Source organism: Haliaeetus albicilla, chromosome 28 (genome assembly GCF_947461875.1).
Source record: "Haliaeetus albicilla chromosome 28, bHalAlb1.1, whole genome shotgun sequence".
NCBI lineage: Eukaryota > Metazoa > Chordata > Aves > Accipitriformes > Accipitridae > Haliaeetus > Haliaeetus albicilla.
In genome coordinates this window covers 3,582,563-3,604,668 of record NC_091510.1, presented here as the reverse complement: position 1 = coordinate 3,604,668, position 22,106 = coordinate 3,582,563, and the positions used below count along the sequence as shown (strand labels likewise).

At 36.6% G+C, this 22,106-nt stretch overlaps 1 protein-coding gene across 7 annotated transcripts in view; it reads right to left on the bottom strand.

Annotated features, from left to right (window-relative positions):
- CDK17 (cyclin dependent kinase 17) overlaps positions 1 to 22,106 on the bottom strand; it is a 94,868-nt gene that overhangs the window by 23,752 nt on the left and 49,010 nt on the right. For all 7 annotated transcript variants that reach the window (XM_069773480.1, XM_069773484.1, XM_069773483.1 and 4 more), the window contains 2 exons: positions 17,356 to 17,520; positions 10,764 to 10,897 (listed from right to left, as the gene is read on the bottom strand). In XM_069773480.1, coding sequence (XP_069629581.1) covers positions 10,764 to 10,897; positions 17,356 to 17,520 — 299 coding nt within the window. The remainder of the gene's footprint in view (positions 1 to 10,763; positions 10,898 to 17,355; positions 17,521 to 22,106) is intronic.

The window sequence follows — 22,106 nt, the reverse complement described above, 5'->3', positions numbered from 1 at the left end:
TGTTGCTTAATGAGCTCTTTTTTGATCCAGTTCCAGAATACATTCTGGAGAATACATTCAGGCAGCATTTGCTTTGCTAGGGTAACCAGAATGCTTGTGGCATTTTCCCCCTCCTTCTACAACTCAAAAACACATTTTCTATCCCTATGTGCAATGCTTATTCTCAGTCTTGCTTTATTACTGGTATTACTGGCAGAGAAATGCATACTATTTTTATAATTTGCCTGAAATGAGAATCACATTTGTCCTACTCTGCTTGATGGCAGATAAACATTTAAGCACTTGTGACACTAATATCACTTTGTTTTCTGTGGAGATAAACTACCACAACTTGTGCTTATCTTTACCATCTATTTCAAACACTAGCTACAGCAAATGCTCTGGGAAGAGCTACACTTTGTCAAGCCTTTTCTTTCATCTGGCTAGCATCCAACCCTGTTGCTGTAACTTGATGGGGATGTTCTGTCTACCACCGACTACTTATGCTTGGGCACAAGAAAAGGAGGCAGGTGTTTCAACTCAAATCCTGCAGGTCCTGTGAGCTCAGTAATTTAACATTATAAGTAAACAAATATGTCCTCCAAAAAAAAAAAAAAAAAAAAAAAAGCCTACCCAAAATACCTCCTGCTTCTCACACATACTTGGAAATAAAAACCAAAAATCCCAACATTTTTTATTTCTTTACTTCTGGTCCTCTTTTAGATAGCCCAAAATACTGTTGCAAATATCAGCTTCTTGTCTTCCCACCCACAGTAAGCCATTCACAAGAGTAATACTAGAATTTTGTTACCACATTCTGTTTTTCACATCTGCCTCTCAAACAACTCTATTCCTTTACTATCTATCCTTTTCTCATCTCCTATTCTCCCTAACACAAACTCACCAGCTATTCCTCTTTCTAATTGCTTGACTTGGCCCATATAATATTCTTCAGTGCCACAGAGTGACAGTTTTCAGAAAGTCTCATTCCTGATCAACAGATCAATTTTCACTTCTCTTAAACCCTGTCAAAAAAAGTACATTTTTCCACAGAATGAACCTATTCTTATTTGTGAAAGCAACACTGTTAACTTTTTGCACTTTTAAATCAGATATTAAAATCAACGACTTCTGTTTTTCCTTACCTCACCATTTATTTTTTGCCAATATGCACTACAGGCTTCAGTAAATTTCACTGAAGTGAAATAAAGATGATTCTAACTCAGGATATAGAATGTTTGAACTCTACATGTTAAAACTTCTCTAAAAAGAAGCAATTTGAAATACTCACACTTTTTAGTCTGTATTCTGATGACTCAAGTCATCATGTCTTTGATCTGTATTGCACATTTAGACAATAAACACCAATATTTTTCACAAAACAGAGTAACAATTATCAAAAATAAGAAAAAAATAACCAGCAAACTGCCCCAGGGGAGGATTTGTTGAGGTCTTACTGAGTCCAATTCTCCCTACACTACAAAAGCGGAAAAAGAAAAACTGAGACTACTTTTATTTTTATCCTTTAACAAATGTGCCAATTCGCAGTCTGTTTCTTTCTTGCTGCAGTAGCAACAATAAATCTTTCTCAAATCTATTGGGCTACAAATGCCATCGATCTTTCAACTGCTAGGCCGTTTCAGGCTGCTACTGCACTCACAACTGCAGCAAGAGAAGAAAGATTCGGGCTTCTGCCAGTGAAGCAGTAGGAGGCAAAAATAAGGGCAATCCTGTAGTACCAAACGACTCACCAGCAAAACTGGAAGGGAAAACCACAACAGCATCAGCATGACAGCATCAGCCTCAGTTCACTATTCCTTGAATGTTTTATTTAGCTAATATAACAGCTGACTACCTCCAAACCTGGCGTTTCATTGCCTGTGGCCAGATGTTCCCATTGCTTTTTGGAGGAGAACAGGCTCTAAGCTAATGACGCAGCTATGTGGTGTAAGAAAGTCCACTGGCAGAAAACTACCCCTTCGAAACAGAGTGAGCAATTATCTGAGGATGCAAGTTTAGGAGCCAAGAGGAGAAGGAAGCTGGCTCTGTCAGGAGCAGGTAGTCAGTGGATGACACAAACTATATTGCCAAGCTGCATCTTTATATTCCAATCCTTACTGCTCTGGTTCTTCAGTTTATTGGTAAGTTACGTTTCCAGCCAGACCACTACTTAAGTTACATACTTACTATATGGCAGCAGACAACAAGCTCTTCACCTCTCCCTGAAATTTTAGCTTATCTTTTAAGAGTTAATATTGTTAAATTCCATCAATAAAATTGTTACAGCCTCACAAAGAAAAAGAATTGTTCTTCTAAGTCTACAGACATAGGTCTGACAGCCCAAACAATCCACTACAGATCAAATGAAAATGCTTTGCTCTCTTGTGTAAGCATCGGTCTGAATTAGCCTTCTCACCAGTTTTAGCGAGCACCAGTGAGACATGTCAGCTGCAACCACAAGCTGTTCACTAATAAGTCATAGTGCTTTTGTTCACTGGAGAATGCTTAATGAGATCTAAAAAGCCACATCATATAACTTCATGACATGCTTACTGTAAAAAAAAATAAAAAAATCCACTTTTTACAGTATTCTTTCCTTGCATATTTTAAGTAAAAATATGTATTATGTGCTACTTTGAGATACACAAAGCAAACAAATTAATTGAAAAACATTTGCTTATGCCAATGAGAATTTAAACATTCTAATATACAACCTTATATGCATGTACTTTCTGTACCATTTTAGTATCAAATACCATGTGGAGAAGGTTGCCTTACCAAATTTTAATGCATTTTTATCAAGTGACAGAGCTAGCACAGTCAAAGCCAACTGGATCCTCTACAGAATTATGACATACAACAAGACTGCTAGAGGCAAAAGCAAACAGAAAAGAACCCATCCCCAAATCAGAGAATATATTTATAGAGAATTTTGTTCTTTAGTTACAGCCCTGTAGACCTCCAAGGTCTTGAAGCAAAACACCAGCATACACATCCATCAAAAGAAACCTATCGCATCCTTGCAGCATGCTATTTTAATACCTTTATAAATAAGCCTCGATTACTATAAACAAAAAGACTATTTTAACAGCTGGGATGAGTTATCTATACCAGTTTTCCTTACAGGTATATAAAACCATCATCGTTCCCCCACTCAACTGACAGGTGTAACTATAATTTCATTGTGATGCAGAAAGTGTTTTTCTGCCTTCTGCAGAATGGTTTACATCTGAGTACTCCATTTTTCCTTTATACTCAAATGTTGTTGCTGTTGTTACTTTACTGAAAACACTCAATCACAATTAATCAACTACTATTCTGTTAAATTTGAGGAAAGGGCCATCAAAGAGATTTTTCTTCTGTCAGAAGCAATAATGAAAACCTTAAGTCCCATCCGCAAAGGATCACTGCTACCTCTCACTCCATAAGTCCATGCTGATTTTCAGCCAGTCTGTTAAAACGCAACACAATTTAAGAAAGCATCAATTTTGAGCACTGAATCAGGTGGCTTTTTGTATTTGGGACAGAAATGACCCAAACTATGGAATTCATTCATCAATTAAATCAAGAGGGTTCTTCCAATATGCTAATCAAAGAAGTACACAAAGTATTTCAGGGATTTTATCATGAGATTGAGTCCACAGGCTGTTTCAGACCCAGAAGAAATACCAATGACCACAGATACTGCATGTTCTCTGCCCCCTCCCCAACATAAACATAGTTTGTCAGATTTGATGTTGAAATGCTAGGAAAAGACAAGGAGCCAAGTACAATCAGTGAAATACTGATATTATTAAGAATTCTAAGGTTTAATCTCTATTTTGGGACTAGGAGTCACATTTTCCCAGCACGTCTGCTACCATCAATCAACAAACCAAGGACTTTACTGCCAGTAGGTTCAAGAAAGTTATTGCCAATATTTACAGTAGCTATGGCCACTCAAATAAAAATATAAATTTTTTTTAAAAGCACAGATACCAGAATTGCAAGCAGATAGCTTTGCTTGTATTTAATTTATCACAATGAAAAACTTATGAAAAGAAAATTCTAAGTATTTTTTCAGTAATGTTTGTAACAATTAGTATTTTTGAACCCACAAAATTAGAATTATAGGTCAATAGGATTTTTTCATGTAAGCCATCAAAAATATGAATTCTGAACAATTTCTTCTTCAAAATACTTTTAACAAGCATTTCATGGATATGCTGCTTAGACTCTCGACTAGCTGAATAAAAATTGCTTTCATTCTTTTTTCAGAAGAACACAGGCAGTTTTTTTATTTACTTCATATATCCCAGAAGTTTTAAGGTGAAAGGCTGAAACTTTTTCAGCACAAATACAGTATTCAGAAACTGCATTCCAAGAGCTTCTCTTCACAACCAATGAAACCGAAACAAAACAAATATATGTGACACAAAACCAGTTTTGAAAAATCTGAGAAAGGAGAAATGAAACTCAAATGTGAGAGATTATTTTCTTTTCATCAAGTGCATAAATACACAGGAAATTTGTGACAGATTATGCCAGAAATACTTCAAAATTCTTCCTGCATGTTTTTTTTGTTTTGTTATTATTTTACTGCATCTCAGAGAGCTTGTAAAGAAGTGAACTTAGAGACTATAAAGAAGAGTAAGAAAAATAATAATAACCATAAAAAGATGGTGTCTGATTTTGTTTGTCTGGCTAAATTATCACCTAACAAGATACCACTCTGTGGCATTAGTTTCAACATAAAACCCTGCTGAAATCCAGGGTCTGATGGCTGTTTGACTCAGTGGTAGGTGCTGGGCAGTAACAGATGCTAATAAAGCACGCTCTGCCTCATTTACTACTACACCTTCCTAATTTTTAAACAGAGGTTTCTGTATGTTTTCATCAGTTTCTGTAACAGAGTAGTAGGAGAAAGTGCCCAAAAGAAAAAGGTAGCAAAAGTTTATCAGCTTACAAGAAGAACGGGGTGGAGGGGAAGGGAACTGGAAAAAACACCATGAGAAACAAAACAGAACGTATCACTGCAAAAATGCAAACTTGGACCCTTAACACAGTTCTGTGTAATGTTAATTACCAACACAAACCATTCACGCCAACACAAAGCTGCAAGTACCAAAGGGAAAGTCCCATGAAGAAACTGGCTAATTAAAAATAAACCAACTTCTTGAATATGGAAACTGGAAATCTGACCTTCCTGGACAGGATAACAAGGCTGGAGTGCAGAGTATGAAACTGCACCCAGGTACTGACTTCTCATCTACTGCATTCCAGTGATTACAGACTACTCTTAAATGGAACTTAAAAGGCAAGCCAAGTTATGAAAAAGCAAAGCCAAAAAAGCAGATATTCCATCCTTATAGAAAGTGTACTGCCTAGTGCAGTAACTTTTCTAAGGGAAGTAGCATTTGCAAGTGGAATGCAGGAACTTTAGCATCAGGATTACAAAGGTTGCCAACAGAAGGGCAAAAAAGCATCAATTGCTGATAACAGACAGTTACCCCTAGAAAATCTAGTAAAAGGCAGGTTAAAAAGTCTGTCTGTTACCCAAGCTGAAATTATTTTTCTTGTTGCAATGCCAGTTTTCTTCTGCAGAGGAAATGAAAGTCTGCTCATCAAATCGATAAAAAGGAGGTCCATCAGTTTCATCAGAACCATACTAGTAATTTAGAACATGCGCTTGTGTTTTTAGAAGAGGGATTTTGAAAACATCAAGCTTCATGTGAACTTGAAAGCAGGAGTTTACAAAAATAATAAGGCGCTGTGTACTAATGCCTGCCGGGGATCCACGGGAGCCTCTCGAGTGGCAAGAGACGTAGGGCTGAATGCTCAGGCTGTCCTTGATATAGTGCTTCCTGCTTCCAAAAATAACGACAGGACAAAATACTGCAGTGCCCGTGACCAAAAGCCTGGGTCAGTACTGCCATCCAGTCTGCTGTTCCAGGATTTAAACAACTGAACGGAGCCAAGAGTGCCCTATTTGCACATGTGAATGCGGACCTACGAACCACAGTGTAATCTGAAGCCTACAGAAAATCTCAGCACTACGTCAGCTGAAAAACATCAGTGAATTCTGTGTGTTTTTCTCTGGAGAAGGTACGTTTGCCCAGCTGGACCAAGAGTAGATCAAGTTACTCAGGCTGCGTCAAGACCCTTGAGCCAGTCACACCCCTGGTAAGGGGTAGAGCTCACCAAAAACTTACTTCTCATCGACGTTCTTTCTTTCGGAAGGTGACCGGTACAACGCACACGTGACTACAGGATAACTTCATAGCCTTTGTATTTCTCTCTGTTCAGCTAAAAGCACTAACCCTGCAGCTAATCCTCCCAGGAGAGAATTACACCCTATAGCAGTGTGGTAGGAGCAGCCTGATCTGGAACACGCTGCTGTCACTAATGTGACAGTCGGACGGATAAGAACTGTTTCTCAGGATAAAATATCTGGGAAACAGGCTGGCGAACAGTGGGTTATGGCCCTCCGCCAGTTCACATGCGAAGATAACTGACAGACCTTGGACTTCTGGGAAAGGGAAACAGATGTTTCAATTTGCACAGACTGTTTCGCCCTATTTTTTATCCACCACAGTTAATAATGAAGCATTCACTATCCAGTGCAGGGGCACAGGGCCCCCAGTGAACACTTAAGGGCTTGAAATATGAATTTATATGAATGCGTTACTGCCCATGTCTTCTTTTCCAGCACATCAAAGTGAAAATGCTTTAAGCTGTAACTCCACGATCTGGAGAAGTGTTTCTGATTACATGATGAAAGCACCTACACTTAAAATACAGACACACATGTATTCATTCTTAGGCTGTATTGCTTCTGCTGCTTGAAAAAAAATGATTCCATACATCTGTTTTGATAAACAGTTTTACTGATTTACTAAGTAATCATTAATATTAGCATGAGATTAGTAGACATTTTAATTAAAACCTAACAGCTGTTTGAAGCCAAATTCCTCACACAATAGATGCTTGCCTCTACTGACAGCATGGTTCCCGAATGAGGGGAAGGAATGAGAAAAAAAAATTTAAAAAAGCAACTGCTTTATGGACCATTTGTAGCCTGCGGATTACAGGCAAAATAAACTTTATCTAGGCAACACAATGAGATTCTGGTATGTTCTCTTTGTTTTCTAAGCACACGATAACAATGAACAATCATTTAAAAAAAAAAATAAATCTAGTCCCAGAACCACAGTGTTGTTGAATTCAGAAGCAAATGCATATCATCTCCCTGTCTGCAACAGTCATGCTGGCCTGAGTTTTATGTCATTTGGGGGGGATGACAGATTGAAAGCTGGTATCTCCATGGCTACTACTGAGGATGCAAAGTTTTCACCCCAGCACATTTTTCATTGTGGAGCAGGATTCTTTCTCATTGAAGTATCACCACTTCATACCTAAAATGCTTCATATTTAGGTTACACTGCAGTGTGATGATTTCCTATCTAAACCAGGTCAACTTAAGGTTATGAAATTTTAGCTTTCTATTTCTATGGAGATTTTGCTACAACAAACACATTTTCTAGTTGCATCTCTGTTGTCTGTTTTGCACTTGTCTATTTTCCAGGATATCTCTGTATAAAAAAATTTTAGAAAGATCAGGTTTTCTTTCCCAACAAAATCTTTCATAGACTCTGGACAAGAGAATCTGTCTGCTCTTCGACATTACAATTTTATTTGTAGCTCTGAATTATTTAACAATTACAGAGAAAGCAGCTTTATTATGCGCTTCACTGCAGTGGGGATGGACGTCAAGAATCAAAATGTATATTCTAACATACAAAACATCCCAGGAATACTAATACTCAGTATTGGTAATTAGCACTTTGATTATAGTATGCATGTTTTTAGCAAGCATTTTAAAAAAAAAAAATTGGGTTTTTTTTGATGGGCTGCTAATTTTCAGAGGAAGTTCAAGCTGAGCAGGAAAAGTTTGATACACAAAGTTCTTAGAAGTAAAAAGGACTGCTCCAAGGTTCCAGCTTTACCCAATTAGTTACCTTCAAAACAAATCAGGACTTCTGTCAATTCAGCAGAGAGAAACAAACATATATAACCAAGAATTTATGTACAAAAATACTACATATACCGTGAATATTGGCCAACCTAAACACAAAAAAGGATATAGTCAAAATGTGACAGGTACATTCATCTTAATGTGGAAGAACGAGGAATATTGCTTTATTGAGCTTATCCAACTAGGTATATTTAATCTAATACATTCTACAATGGATTTCAAGTACGACTAATGACTTCAGCAGACTACAGCAAAAACACACTATCACACATGTACTAATTTACTCCAACCTGTATGTATAGCATACAGCTGTAACTCATCCTAAGCAACTATAAAGGCACTATGGCCTCAGGCTACCCAATGCCTAGAGATGACAGATGCCCGCAAACCAGCAAAACAAAACTGAAATAATAGAAACTTATGTCACAAGAAAGATTGTTTCTTTCTCTTTACATAACCAAATTACTACTATTGAACCAGCCAGCTCCATGGCACAAATTACCCAAGGCATGAAGGCAAGATTTGGTACAAGAGGAAACCTTTATTTGGTTCCCTCAAAGGCCGAGGAAGCAAGTGATCTCATTCCACGAACAGTAAAACCTGGTTTTCTATGGATGTATGTCTTGAGACTCAACTCATATGTGGATACTGTAGTGTTTAATAAAGGTTCCATCTTTCCTAGCAGTGGATGCATTAGCAATCTCTCCCGATGCAGAGCTTTTTTCACAGAAATTAATACAAAATTAGCATCTGAGATTTCTATCCATCTGTCAAAACTGACAGAAAATGACCCATGGGAAAAATAGGAGGAGGGAAGGACTGGCAGATGATGTAATCACTTCAGGCCTTTTTGCTTAGGAAACAAGAAAGTTGACTGAAAAGATTATGATTAGAAAGGTATCTTAACGAAAGCTACAAAGATTGTTATTGTTTTTTTCCTGTGGAATGCACAAACAGGTAAAACCCCCACCTACTCTGCTACAAAGCCCTTCTAAAAAGTAAAATTAAGTCAACCAAAAACATCATTCAATGACAGCATTCTTAAAATTCAGAAGTGAGAATGTCCGCAGACATTAGCTTGAAACCTTATTGGAAAAGTCACCATATCAATACTGAAGTGATTTGGGGAAAACATTACAGTTCTCACAGAATGTACATGAGTAGCTGCCAAAAATTGGCGCTCTCATTGACTTAGCCAGTTAATGAAGAAATAATGTTAATTTCAACAATCAGAAACAGGCATTTGGAATTTGGAGAAAAATGAGAAAATTAGCATTGGATAAACAAAACTTATATAAAAGCTTCTCAAAACCTCTTAAACAGTAATACTAGAATTATTTCACAATTAAAGAGGCCAATGGAAAGATGCTTTTATTTGACACCTTCTGAAAAATTACACGGGAATTTCCTGAACTTTAATGACGATCACAGAGTTCTTTTGTAATTTCTTTTAGAGCATCTTGAATTCTAATCTAAAAGAGAATCCTTTAATGGTTCTTAGCCCTCTCTGGAAGACGACACATTTCCATTTCAGTTTGTTAATTTCATTATGTATCATTAATTTCTGTATTTCTTTCCTGTTCTAAATGTGCATTTCAAAATGCACAGGAAACGGACAATGAACAAAAAGTAAATAATCCTTTCAAATAATTTCCTTGATTATTAGTTTCTCCAGCATACATTCTCACGTGCAAGTTTTCACAATTACTTTTTTTTTCCTTAATTTAAGCATCCTGCATAAATCAATAGACCCACATTAGTTCTCCCAAGTAAATGGTTTAACAGTCTTTAGATCAAACCTGCGATTAACATACAAATTTAGGAATTTGAAGACAAAATCTCCCAGGTGCAAGAAATGATATAAATAATTAATACAGCTAATTCACAAGTTCTTGGAATCATATCAGCATTACATTCTTGGAGTCTTGGAATTCCAAGCATAACAGAACGCCTCACAAATAAAAAATTTTTGGCACGTACACCCTACTGTAACTTATCCAGATCTGTTTCCCCAATCCTGCATTTGAGATCAGGCTTTGAACTAAGATTTAAAATCTTACAAACTACGCACATTGGTACGTATGCTATAAAGCAGCAACTAAAAAATTTTACATGCTTCGGTAACAAAGGCATCATTATAACTGTAACTTTTATACACCCAAGAAACAGGGAAGTGTTCTGTTTTTCTTCGCCAAGGGAAATGACAACAAAGCAAGCACAAGGGTGGCTAGTATTCATAATGAGACTCATAAATAAAGGAAATTATGTGCACAGTTATTCATAAGGTACTTTTCCTCCTTTTGTTTACCATCCTGTAAAGTTCCGTTCATTAAAAAACAGGAAGAGAGGGAAAGGCTGAAGCAGTCAGGACCATCGCTGCTGTAGCATTAGTTTTACAAAGATTAGAAAACAGTCTTAAGTTAAAAAACGTCTAAACAGTGTATCTTCTTGAACATACTCAGTGAATTGCACAGAATGTGACAAAAAGATAATCAAATGCTACTTAACAGATTCTTCCCCAAAATCAAAGTTTCAAAATATATTTAGATTTTCAAAATCAACAGCTCATAAACAATGCAAGATAACCATCTGATTTCTGCGTGACGAATGAAGACAGAAATTTAAGTGATATTAAAATTATGCTCTCTGCATGAAATGTATGTCAGAATGGTTACAGTTAATCAAGACGACAACCAGTTATAACAAACAATTAAAGCAACCCCCAACTCTCTTGTCAATTTAAATAATCCTTATACGAAAAGTAAATTACCTCCATTGAGATTCGTCTGTGTATCCGGTTTCTGAGACAAACACCTGTGGGAGACTGAACCTCATCAGACGATGTTCCAGAAGCTTGGTCACTTTCACCATCTGACCCCATTTTCAGATTTTCATGAACAATATCTTAAAAATAATCCAAAGAATTGAAAACAGTTAACCAGTATTCCACCAAACATCTCTCTTGTACAGGTGGAAAATAACTGTATCATTACTGTGCATTGGGTTACATGGCAAAGTCAAAGACTCATCACACTCATGGTAGTCTTGATATACTTCTTATGGCTCAGGAACCACACAAGATTACTTTATAGGACTTCTACACAAACTTTATCGTTATTTTTCTTCTTTGGTTTGCAGCAGAACTCAATTTTCCAAAACAAAACATAGACAGTCCAATCCCAGTTTTAATTCCTATAAGCCACCTTCCCCTCACAGCTTCAGTTCCTGAACTCCCTCGCTACCTCTTCTATTTGCTCTAGGATATAAAACATTACTGAGAATATTTAACGTTTTCAAATCAGACTACCTGATGTTAGCAACCTAAACGTATCTTCAGAAAGCTTAAAAAAACCTGAGAGGTATAGGTACTGTTTTCAGAAATGCCAAATATGGACACTTGAGATATAAAAACCACTGGTGTGTATGTATGGAGGAAGAGGACGTAATCTGACCATCTAAATAGAGGCCTACAATGTACAAGTGGATTCAGCAGAGGACCTGATATTAAGGAGCAATTAAATGAAATCTGTGACGTTATGGAGGAATTTAGGTAACAAACTATGTGATGTTGCAGGATCTTCATGTCAACGGAAATTGGTACTTTTAACACAATCCTCTAGATTCATCCACACAAAGAGTTTATGTATATACATATACATTACTTTTAAGCACCACAGGATCTTCCAGGCTTTGGAAGACAAACATGGTAATGAATGAAGAGAAGATCAAGGTGGTGTCATTAATAGCATTAAGAGCCAAATGACTTGCAAAGGACACACAATGGGAAATTGGTGATACAAGCAATTCACTAGGAGTAATGCTCCATCATCACCTCTGAAATATTTGAACTCCAAATTACTAGAAAGATTAAATACTTACACATATAAAGGAGGTGCTTCAAAAGACACCAATTTTCCTGCTCTCTCCTGATCCTTGCTATTAAGCATTATCTTGTACAGAGGAACAACTAAAAATCATAGAACTCTACCCCTAAAAAATGCTAGTATTAGCAAAACACACAGAGCTCAATTCAGCCTTACCACCAACATGCCTAAAAATATTTAACATTTGCACAGCATTACAGCAGTAACAAAACCAAAAGAGAAAATGCAAGTTTAATCACTATCAACAAGCAAGAAAGCTGGATTTTCTAGAAAAAAAACCAAAACACCTTCAGGCCAATGTTTGGTTATCAGCACATCTTCTAAAATGTTTGTCTAGTTTGGCTAACATAGAATCATGTAGACTTCAAAGGATCAAATTCTTCCTCAGTACAAAGAATTTCCTTTTACAGAAAACAGAATGGATATAAAAAGATTAACTCCTAAGTTATTGGCACCACGTTTTTTAACTCAAAGTACTGTAATTAAACACACAAGCATGCATCTCATGCACAAAGCAAATTTTCCAGCAGCAATGAGGATCAAAATTGAGTTTCAATTAAAAATCCTCATTGCATCAGAATTTTCCCTGCAAATCATGCTCAGATTTGGACTGAATAAGAAAAAAATAAGCTGCATTCCTTGCATAATAAGAAGCAATCTTCTGCTTTCAAACAAGGTAAATACTCATCAGTCCTTCTAAAGGCATCGTAGTTTGAACCAGAGAAGATTTTCAGAAAGTGATCCCTAAAGATCAGCCTTACCCTTAATATAAGCAGACAAAATGTGACTCTCTTTTGCCAAGTCTCTAACAAATCTTTCACTCTCTGTAGTCACTTGATAGCTGTCTTTTTAAAAATATCTAACAAACTGTAGGAAATTATTTTTAGTAATGTAAAAGCATTATTGAAAACACTACTCACAGCAAAGCTGTTGTGCTAGCATTGCTGTATCTGGCAAACAGCACATTCACTGTATCAGTTCTTCAATAAAAATCCCCTTTTAAAATACTTTTCAGAGAGGTCATGTAATCCATTTGAGCAATTAGAGCTCTCAAGATTCTGTTTGTAAAATTAAGTGTAACAGCTACTGACAATTGCTCCCCAATCTATTTATCCTCATGTTAGTACAAGCCCATTGATTGGGCCCCAAAGTCTATTTTCTTTAGAGAAACTAGTCAAGAGACAGTTATCTGGGCAACCTCACAAAATAAGACTGACAAAGTTAAAGAAGTACTGTATTTTAAGCCATGGAGAAATTACATAATTTCTTTCTAAAAAAAGACTGACACTTACTAAAGTAATCATGTGATTGATACTGTCATACTTTTTATCTTAAAATACAATGTTCAATTCACAAAAGCATACGTATTATGAAATTATTATAAACAAATGACACTTTGAAATGCAACTCTCAGAACTACAAAGAGCATCCTAGTTGACAAAGATAACTCTTCTACTAAGATGACCACCTATGCAGTAATACACAGCTAAGGACTATTTCAAGAACTAGTAACACAAACCCATACATTTAGGGCAGATAACATAACTGCAGGGAGATTTTGCTCTTTATAAATCAGTAATGTAAAGACAAAGTGGGTCTGTACCACTCAAGTTAAAAACTTGGTATATCAGACTTAAATAAGATGATGGTCAGTCTATTTTGAATACTGCTGTGATATGATTAATTCTGGAAAGTCTGGATAAGCTACATACCCATAACCAAAAGGCTTTAAGCACGATACTGGCTGTAGCATCCAAAAATCTATCATTAAGCACATGCCTAAATTTCTGATGGGCTAAATACCCAACTGCTCCTATCTGTAAGGGTTTGCAGATGTTTTAATCATATTCTAAATAGGGATACTTTTAAGCTTTTTAAAAATATCTTGACTGTGTTATCATCTAATATAAATGTGTACTTTTATTTTATTCAGTTAAAAAGACATTAGCAGAGCCTTATGTTCATTATTTTAATAGCGTAAACCCAGGAATAAGGCATTAGCTTAGTCATTTTAATCATTTTACACAGGTGCATGATGATAATATTCGATTAAGCAATGATGAAAATCATGCAAATATTTCCTTAATTTCACTAAGCTTTTCTATAGGCAAGTTTACCTGCACCAAAGCCACTTTGCGTGGTCTTCAGAGGTTTTAATAGTTCAGGAATTTACTGAATTGCTTTCACTGAATATGCAAGCTGTTCTCTCACACAGGCATTTATGTTAATGTACTCTACAGATCTAATTAAATATCCAGTATGGCCATGTAATGAAAAGCCGCAGATGACTACAAAGTAACAGGAAAACTATGGAAGTACATTTAAAAGAAAAGGCTGTCCTCCTTTCAGCTGGGAGGAATGCACCACAGAAGAAATTCATACAGGAAACCTACAGTGCAGCAAATGAAAACTCCTCCAAGTGAGCTAAAGTAATATCCACTAATTAGTCAGTAGTGAGTCAGACTGCATGATCTTTCCATCTTATTTCAAATGATTACAAAATAATCACGTGACCTGCGTATTGGAGTCCTTCCAAGGTGCACTCTTCCAAAGCTTACTCTTCTATGAAGTGGCTACAGTTTATGATTAGATTCAGTAATAACAATCCAAATTGAGGAAGGCCACAGTGAAAAATTGCCTTTGCTGTTAACATTACCAAAGTATGAAAGCTGTATGGAAACATCATTCCTTTCAATTTCAGTATTTACAACAAAGAAACAAAACTTCTCCATAACTCTATCAACACAACAGGCAAAAGCAGGATAAGCTCTCCCCTGGCTGCTACCGAGGTGCACCAGAAGGATCAGCGTCAGTTGGCTTTGCATATTCCAAGCGCCTCTCCAGTGTTCCCAGTAATATAAATAATGGAACCAGGACAACTAAGTTGGCTCTGCATTCAGCCAGGTCAGGTCCAAAAAGGGTTTATTAGCTCTGGCTCCACGACGGACTCCAGCAGTTAAATGTTTCTGGAGGTGCAAGACTTTAGAAGCTGTATAGATATACATGAGCTAAAAAAAAAAAACTCAGCTAGACCTTCATTTGCATCAGTGGCATGGCTGACTCACAATTTGGCCTGAGAATGATCTATGTTATTTAAAATCATCATGATAACTGAATACTAAAGTAAAAATGACTACAAAATTTTAAACAAAGGCACACTTTTTAGAGATCAGTTCAGAATTTTTGTCTTTACAAAACATTTTACAAAACCTAAAGCTAACAGAGATGTTTCCAAGTAGAAATTCTTTAAAAAAATATTTTTGGATTTTACACGTTACCAAAACAGCAGGAACTCATGTTCAGTGCTCAGAAAGCAAACAACCAAACCAGCAGGAACTCATGTTCATTGCTCAGAAAGCAAACAAAACTCCAAAATCCTCCCAGGCTTCTCAACCAATTTTTATATTGATAATCTCATTCAAAAGCAAGCAGCATGAAGATGTACCTGTGGCAGGTCTTGTTTTAATCTGTTTTTTAACCAAATAACCATCCTTTAACTGCCATGATTTTGTGATATTTCAAGGATATCTCTCAGATAGCATTTTTCCACCATTAGAATAGAGGGAAAAAGTGGAAAGAAAAGAGGACGAATGAAGAAAGCAAAGAAAAAAAAAAAGTCTCATGTAGTATAGCATATTTGACCGTTTCATTTCTGATGTCATCCCAACAGAGAAAACCCCAGCATCCTGCTGAGTAATAACCATTTTCATATGGCAGGAACAAAAGCAGGAAAGATGTGAAGAAGGAGCAGAAAGAACATTAGTAATTATGCTTGTATATGCTTGTACTTGCGCTATCTACCACTAGATAACATGTAAAAGTAGCTTAAATTTGCATCAAATGAGTGGGGAAAAAAAACCCACCAACATTAATGGCATCATTGCATCCAAAGCAAAAAGCGAGGTTTAATACATACATACGTACACTCAGTAAATCTATTCCATACTACTTCAACAAAATTACAAATTCTACAGGAATCTGTAGCTATTTAAAACATGTTATTATAGCATTTCCAACAGACTAACATATTAAAATTGTGAGTACTATTTAAACACCTGATCACCTGAGAAAAATAAAACTGATGGCATTCCTCTGCAATACTTAATATGTAAGTATCTTTTTCAGGTGAAAAATAAAGCTTTGACAAAACTGAAAAATCATTAAAAGAAACCAAAAACTGCTTATGAATTTTCCTTTTGCAAGGCTGATTTGAAGTTCATAGTGAAATTTTGAAGAGGATTAAGTTACTGGTAGATTTACATTTAAAAATGCTATAGGATATTTTTAAAGGCAACACACAAGAACAAGAGTGCAGAAGTATGCACCTCTGCTGTTCCTGTGCACAGTTTGTATACATCTGATTTGAAAAGTAATCCATCCAAGACTAAATCCTAACCAGAGATTTCTTTAAGTACACAATTGTTTGTTTGTTTGGGTTTTTTTAAGCTTTGTCTTCTTGTTAGATCCTTGGCAACTTAAGCAAAGCTTGGCTAGGCAAAGCAGAAAAAAAATAAAGTGTGTAGGACTTGAGTGAAATCAGGAATTGATATGGTAGTCAAACTGTACACACTAAAACCTGTTTTCTTCTGTGGTAACAACAGCTGCAGAAGTCCATTCAAGAGGACAGAATTCTTTTTTCAGTTTGAATGGTAGCACAAACAGTAAAAAGGCAAGGTTTTGAACATAATGAGTAATATTACAGCAGAGAAGGATATAAGTGGTTTGGCTACTATCTTGAACACTCATAGTTTAATCTTGAAGATCAGTTTATCACACACTTCTAAAGGAGGGCAGAAGATTGAAAAACTCATAAAATTCTAATTAAATTATGACTTGCTCTCATTTTCTAGTATCAATTAATTAAGCACAATTTAAAATAACATAAAAGCAGGGTAAAACATTAATGGTGACTGGAGGCAGCAACATGACAAATTACTTGAAGGAGAAGAAAAAAGAATTTGTAACTTATTTGCCCCACAGAACCACAAATATAGCTCGGGACCACAACAAAAAGATAATTATAGTTGAGTTGCCTTCATTTATCACTGAAAAAAACAATTCTTTTTCTTATAATAATGAGAAGTCTAAATAATATACCAGTTCTTTTTAAATTCCACATGTAGGATGACTATTCTCTGGTTTTATCATATTCGATTCATTGTAGTTCTCACCAATGCTTAACTGAGACAGACACACAGGTTTCTTGCAATGTATTAAGAAAGAATATTTTGTAACTTTAGTAACTTTGCAACTTGTCAAAAATTCATGGGTCACCGCGTGTTCTTGCAACTGCTTTCTTCCTGAAAACCTTAAGAGACATTCAGTACCTTAAAAACAAGTTTCTCCAACAACTCCTGAAAAAGATTACCACATTCCCAGAGATTTATTAAAGCATCAGAATAACCATATCTCTTGCTAAGAATCAATACAGACATTATTCTTCATAGAAAAAGGAACTTAAACAAGGCAGTAAATTACCTAATCTGCTCCCATTTCTGGGCATTGCCATGAAAGAGCCGAGGCTTCCCCCTATGACGCTATGTGGTCTCCGTAAAGGGGGCTTCTTGAAGGATCCTGTGTACTGGTGGAGAAATGAGTGCATGCTGTGAGACGTTGGAGGCCTGCCATTCTTCACAATCGGCTCTACAATTCACAAGGATCAAAAATTCATTCCCACAAGCAAGTAGGAGTGTCAGGAACATGCCAGAAGGAAAAAAAAAAAGAAAAAGAAAAAAACAGTTACTAGACAGGAAATCACCACTCTGGTAAGATTCTTTTTCATACTAACCATAGACCATCATACTATTGCTATTTCTCTATTAACAAATTAATACAAAACATGGTATTTACTCTTACCCAAATTTCATTTTACTAAATTCTGTCACTCTGCTGCTGGATCAGTAAATGACCTGAATATACAGTCTAAAAATGTGAATAAAACCTGAACATAGCTTTTAATATCAGTATAGTTATTTTATTCTGAATTAATGATTTGTCTTATTGCACAATGTTTCATCTTTACCATAATTTAAACAGACCAGCTGGTAGATCAATTCACATGATGAGCAAATTCAACCACAAGCCTTTGGAAATATTCTCCCTCTCAAAATTCTTGAGGGTCGCTAGTAGCAAGTGGAAGTCCTTACAAGGAAACATACCCGTCTATACCCACCAGAGCTGTCATGCCATAATTAAAGGTTATTAACTTAAAGGATATCAGAATAATTAAGTACTCAATGAGTTATTCTGGCTTTCTATTGGACTGTGTCTCAAGCAGTTCACTGTACTTAGACTTAAACCCAGGATTGTAAGATTTTTTTAAAAAAATTGTTATTGATAAACACTTTCTAAAAAAGATGAAACATTAAAAATTTTAAAATCTTATATACAAATGTGCACAGAAATTGAGTGTTAGTGTTCTCGCAGCAACCTGACTCTGCACACATGGACTAGCACTCAAGGATTGCCATGGTACTAGCAGCAGTCTAACTCTAAAAACACAGAGGATTTTTTACCCCAACAAGAAGCAGAATAGATGTCAGCTTGTATTGACTGTCACAAAACTGGACTTCTCAGAACCACTGATGAAGTCGTTCATACAAGAAATTAAAGAAGAAATACTCTTACTACAGAAGAAGTACCCAGAGGATGTGCCAGAACACTTTAGAGTCAAGTAATTTTATTTTTCTATCATTTGATTCTTACTACCGCTACAGATACGTGTTGTTTGGTGTTATTTGGAAGACAGAAATGGCAGCAACCACGCACTGAGCAACTGCAGTGCGAGTGCTACTGAACCGAGCGGCACCTCCCGAGTGTTCCTGGAGCCACTGGTCCCAGGGCGTAAGGCAGCTGGATCCACTCAGAGCTTCACTCACGCCTGCTGGGACAGGGAGCACTCGGGATGCTACTTCATCACCCCGACTTATATTCTCACATGCAGGGACCCCAAAATCTTGCCTTCCCTTCCAAAATAAGATAAGAAGCATAACATAGCTAGGAAAACTTGTTTTTATGAAAAGCAGAATTCCCATGGTGAAGGAAAAAAACAGCAAAAAATACCTAATAAGCTAAGGAAAGCAGGATCCTGAAGGGAACCCCCCTCCATCCCCACATGTACCAAACCCTTTTGGATATATTGTTATGATTGGTCTGACAGAACTACCCAAGGACAGGCCAGTGACTTTATATGCAAAAATTTCTTGCATAATTATTTTTTAAACATAATACAGTAAGACAAAAAACCTCTTTAACTCAGCTGCTGCAGGAAAAAAAAAAAAAAAAGCCAAAAAACCCCAACGCTTCAGGCAGAAAACAGTATTTGAAAGGACACATCAGCACTGTCACGAACCTGCCTGCATCTTTTAGTTAGCATCCTTCATAAATGCAGCTTCAATACGGGTGAACATAAGGAAAAATACACCATACGTCTGTGTATAATGTTCATGAAGTACGATCAGCGTCTTCACTTTCAAAACTCTGCACACCTCTGTCCCAAATCCTTATTTCTGTTTCTAATACATTGCATCAACCCTTTTGATTTAAGGGTGGTATCAGCTTCCTTGTTGTGTGCCTTCAACAGCAGATTTATCCTAGGGCAGCAGGCAGCAAATTCCTCATCAATTTTTGCATAGAATCTATTACTACTTCCACATGACAGGAAACAGGTTCACATACAGCACAACTACTGCTTTTGTTTTTTATATATTAAAATCTGCTTTTTGCTTTCCAACTTTCTTACTAATCTTCGATTTGATCTAGTTTCTAGACTACAGACATCACGCTGAGTTTACACGCAGTGCTGAACAAATGAATGGTAGCACTGAAAATCCAAACACCCGATGAGTACATAGTTTGTTCTGTTGAGACAGCCATCACCTGTTATAACTATGATGCCTGGTGGGTTTTAGTGGCTAGTTTGCATAATTTTAAAGTTACTACTTCATTTGTATTCCATATATAAGCAATAAATAATATATATTAAACATGTAATTCTACTGCATTTTAATCGTTTCTAAAACTAAGTTTTTTATGAAAGAAGAGAGCCAACTCAAAGAGATGTTTTTTCTGGGAAAGTCTGGGAAGTAAAACTCTCCTCCCTTTGACCAGGCCCTGCTACACAGCAAAGCAAAAGCCCCTCAGTTTTTTGTTTTGTTTTGTTTTAAAGCCCTAATAATAAAGCTAGGAAGAAAGTTCTCAGATTTTTTTTGTTGTTGTTAATACGGAAATACACTGCTAAAGATCACTCAAACGTTTTTTTTTAGCTCTGCCACTAGCGTCAACAGCCTTACACTTTGGAGGGTAACTTGAACCCTGAGCAAAGTGCTGAGACAGACTGATGCTTGGTAACTGAAAATGCATCTCTCCATGGTAAGAGAGGTCTCTCGAGCGCGTGCAAATTCTGCATCAAAATAAACATTACTTTCCTCATCCTAATGAGAAACTGAAGATGCCAGGGTACATCTCAACAAAGGTCGAGAAGCACCAAAGGCAGCAGAGTGACGGGACAGGGCCACACGGCTGGAAGCAGAACTCTGCCCGCGAGCGTGACAGTACACGCCGCGGCCACCCATACCCACCTCCATACATCCGCGGCCGCTGAGGATGCCGGTACCATTAACCACGCTGGAGCGTAGGCACACATGCGGACTACAGCTGCATTCACAGGGCACAGAGCTGATCATCTCCCTTGTATGTTATGGCTTTTGTCTACTCGCGATAAAACTAATCTGCCTCCGTGAGCTGTGGAGTGTGTAAAGAAGGCCTGAGTTCATGAATACACTAAGGAGAGATTGAGTTTTATGTTCATGACTAATGTGACAGTGTGATGAACAGAGATGATTGTTTAAAAAAATCTGTTTTCCTCACGGCACTGGTAGGTTTGCACATATTTTACAGTGTAAAAGAAAATTCCTAAAATATCCCAACATATGAAAAGTGCAGCTCAAATATAAGGGTAAACACAGATCACATTAATAAGCAAACAGCAAATTTATATAAAAATGAAAGACAAACGGTTGACATAGTAAGATACAATTATACAGAAATAACTTTTGCCATCATAGGCAACTATTACCTTCCCGTATCGTCACAAGTATTGTTCTAAATTATGGAGCCCATTATAAAATTTAGCAACAATAATTTAGGTCATCTAGTAGGACAGGCATAACTACCGACAATAAAATGAAGGTTACAAAAACTCTCAGATTACTAGTATACTTCTGACTGAGAGAAGTATTAATACTTACAAATGTTTTTTAGAATCCTAGTACACATTAATTTAGAAAAGAGGGATCATATGGCATTTTATGATAGTATAACATACAGGCTTATGGTCTGGAAAAGTATTGTTGTTAGATACAGTTAAGTTCACATTGTTGTATGCTAGAAACTTTTAAAGAAACATTCACATGAATTCTGCACTGTGTGCTGCCTCCTCCCTGCAAACGTGACAGTAACGGCTAAAAGCTGGAACAAATATTGAAAAGCAAGCAAAGTCTTGCTGGAAATGAATTTACAAGACTGTTTATTATTATTTTTGTGCATTTATGAGATACAAGATTTAAAGAAAGTGCTTTTAAAAAAAGTATTTAACTCCCTCTGTCCAAAGAGGTCCCAGTAATTCTTCCTAAGTTACAATTTCATTTAATTCACATGAATTCATTTTTTTTCAGGGTTATTAATATGTTGAATCACTACATTTAAAGGGTAACGCTGCAGTTTTTAAGATGTGAATTTAGTGCAACTGCTTGGTCTTGAATAAGATGAGTCAAAACTGTAAAAGTTAAATGCCTTTACTACAAACATCTATAAACTGCTTCTTATAATTTTATCTCTTTGATTATAGGTTTGGTTTGTCTCTAAAAAAAATGTTTCCCTATATAAAACTCACAAACATTCCTTACGTTAGTGTCGCTGTACTTGGTAAATATAACCCAGTAACCGCTCAAAGGCTTAGCTGACATGATGGAGGTGTTTCCAGTACCACAGTAGGTATTTTCATGGTGCTATTGGTTTAATATTCAGCCACAGCCAAAATAAATGATAGAAGTTAAGAGGGGAGTAGAAAACCACCAGAAAAATCACTGTGCCACTCTGCAAGTGGATGGATCTGCTGCATTTTGAATATCACGCACAGTTCTGGTCTTCCTCTCTCAACTAGATGAAAACTGCAGAAGTATGATACAACCCACCGCCTTGCAGGAGGGCTGAAGAGGGCACCCAGGAAT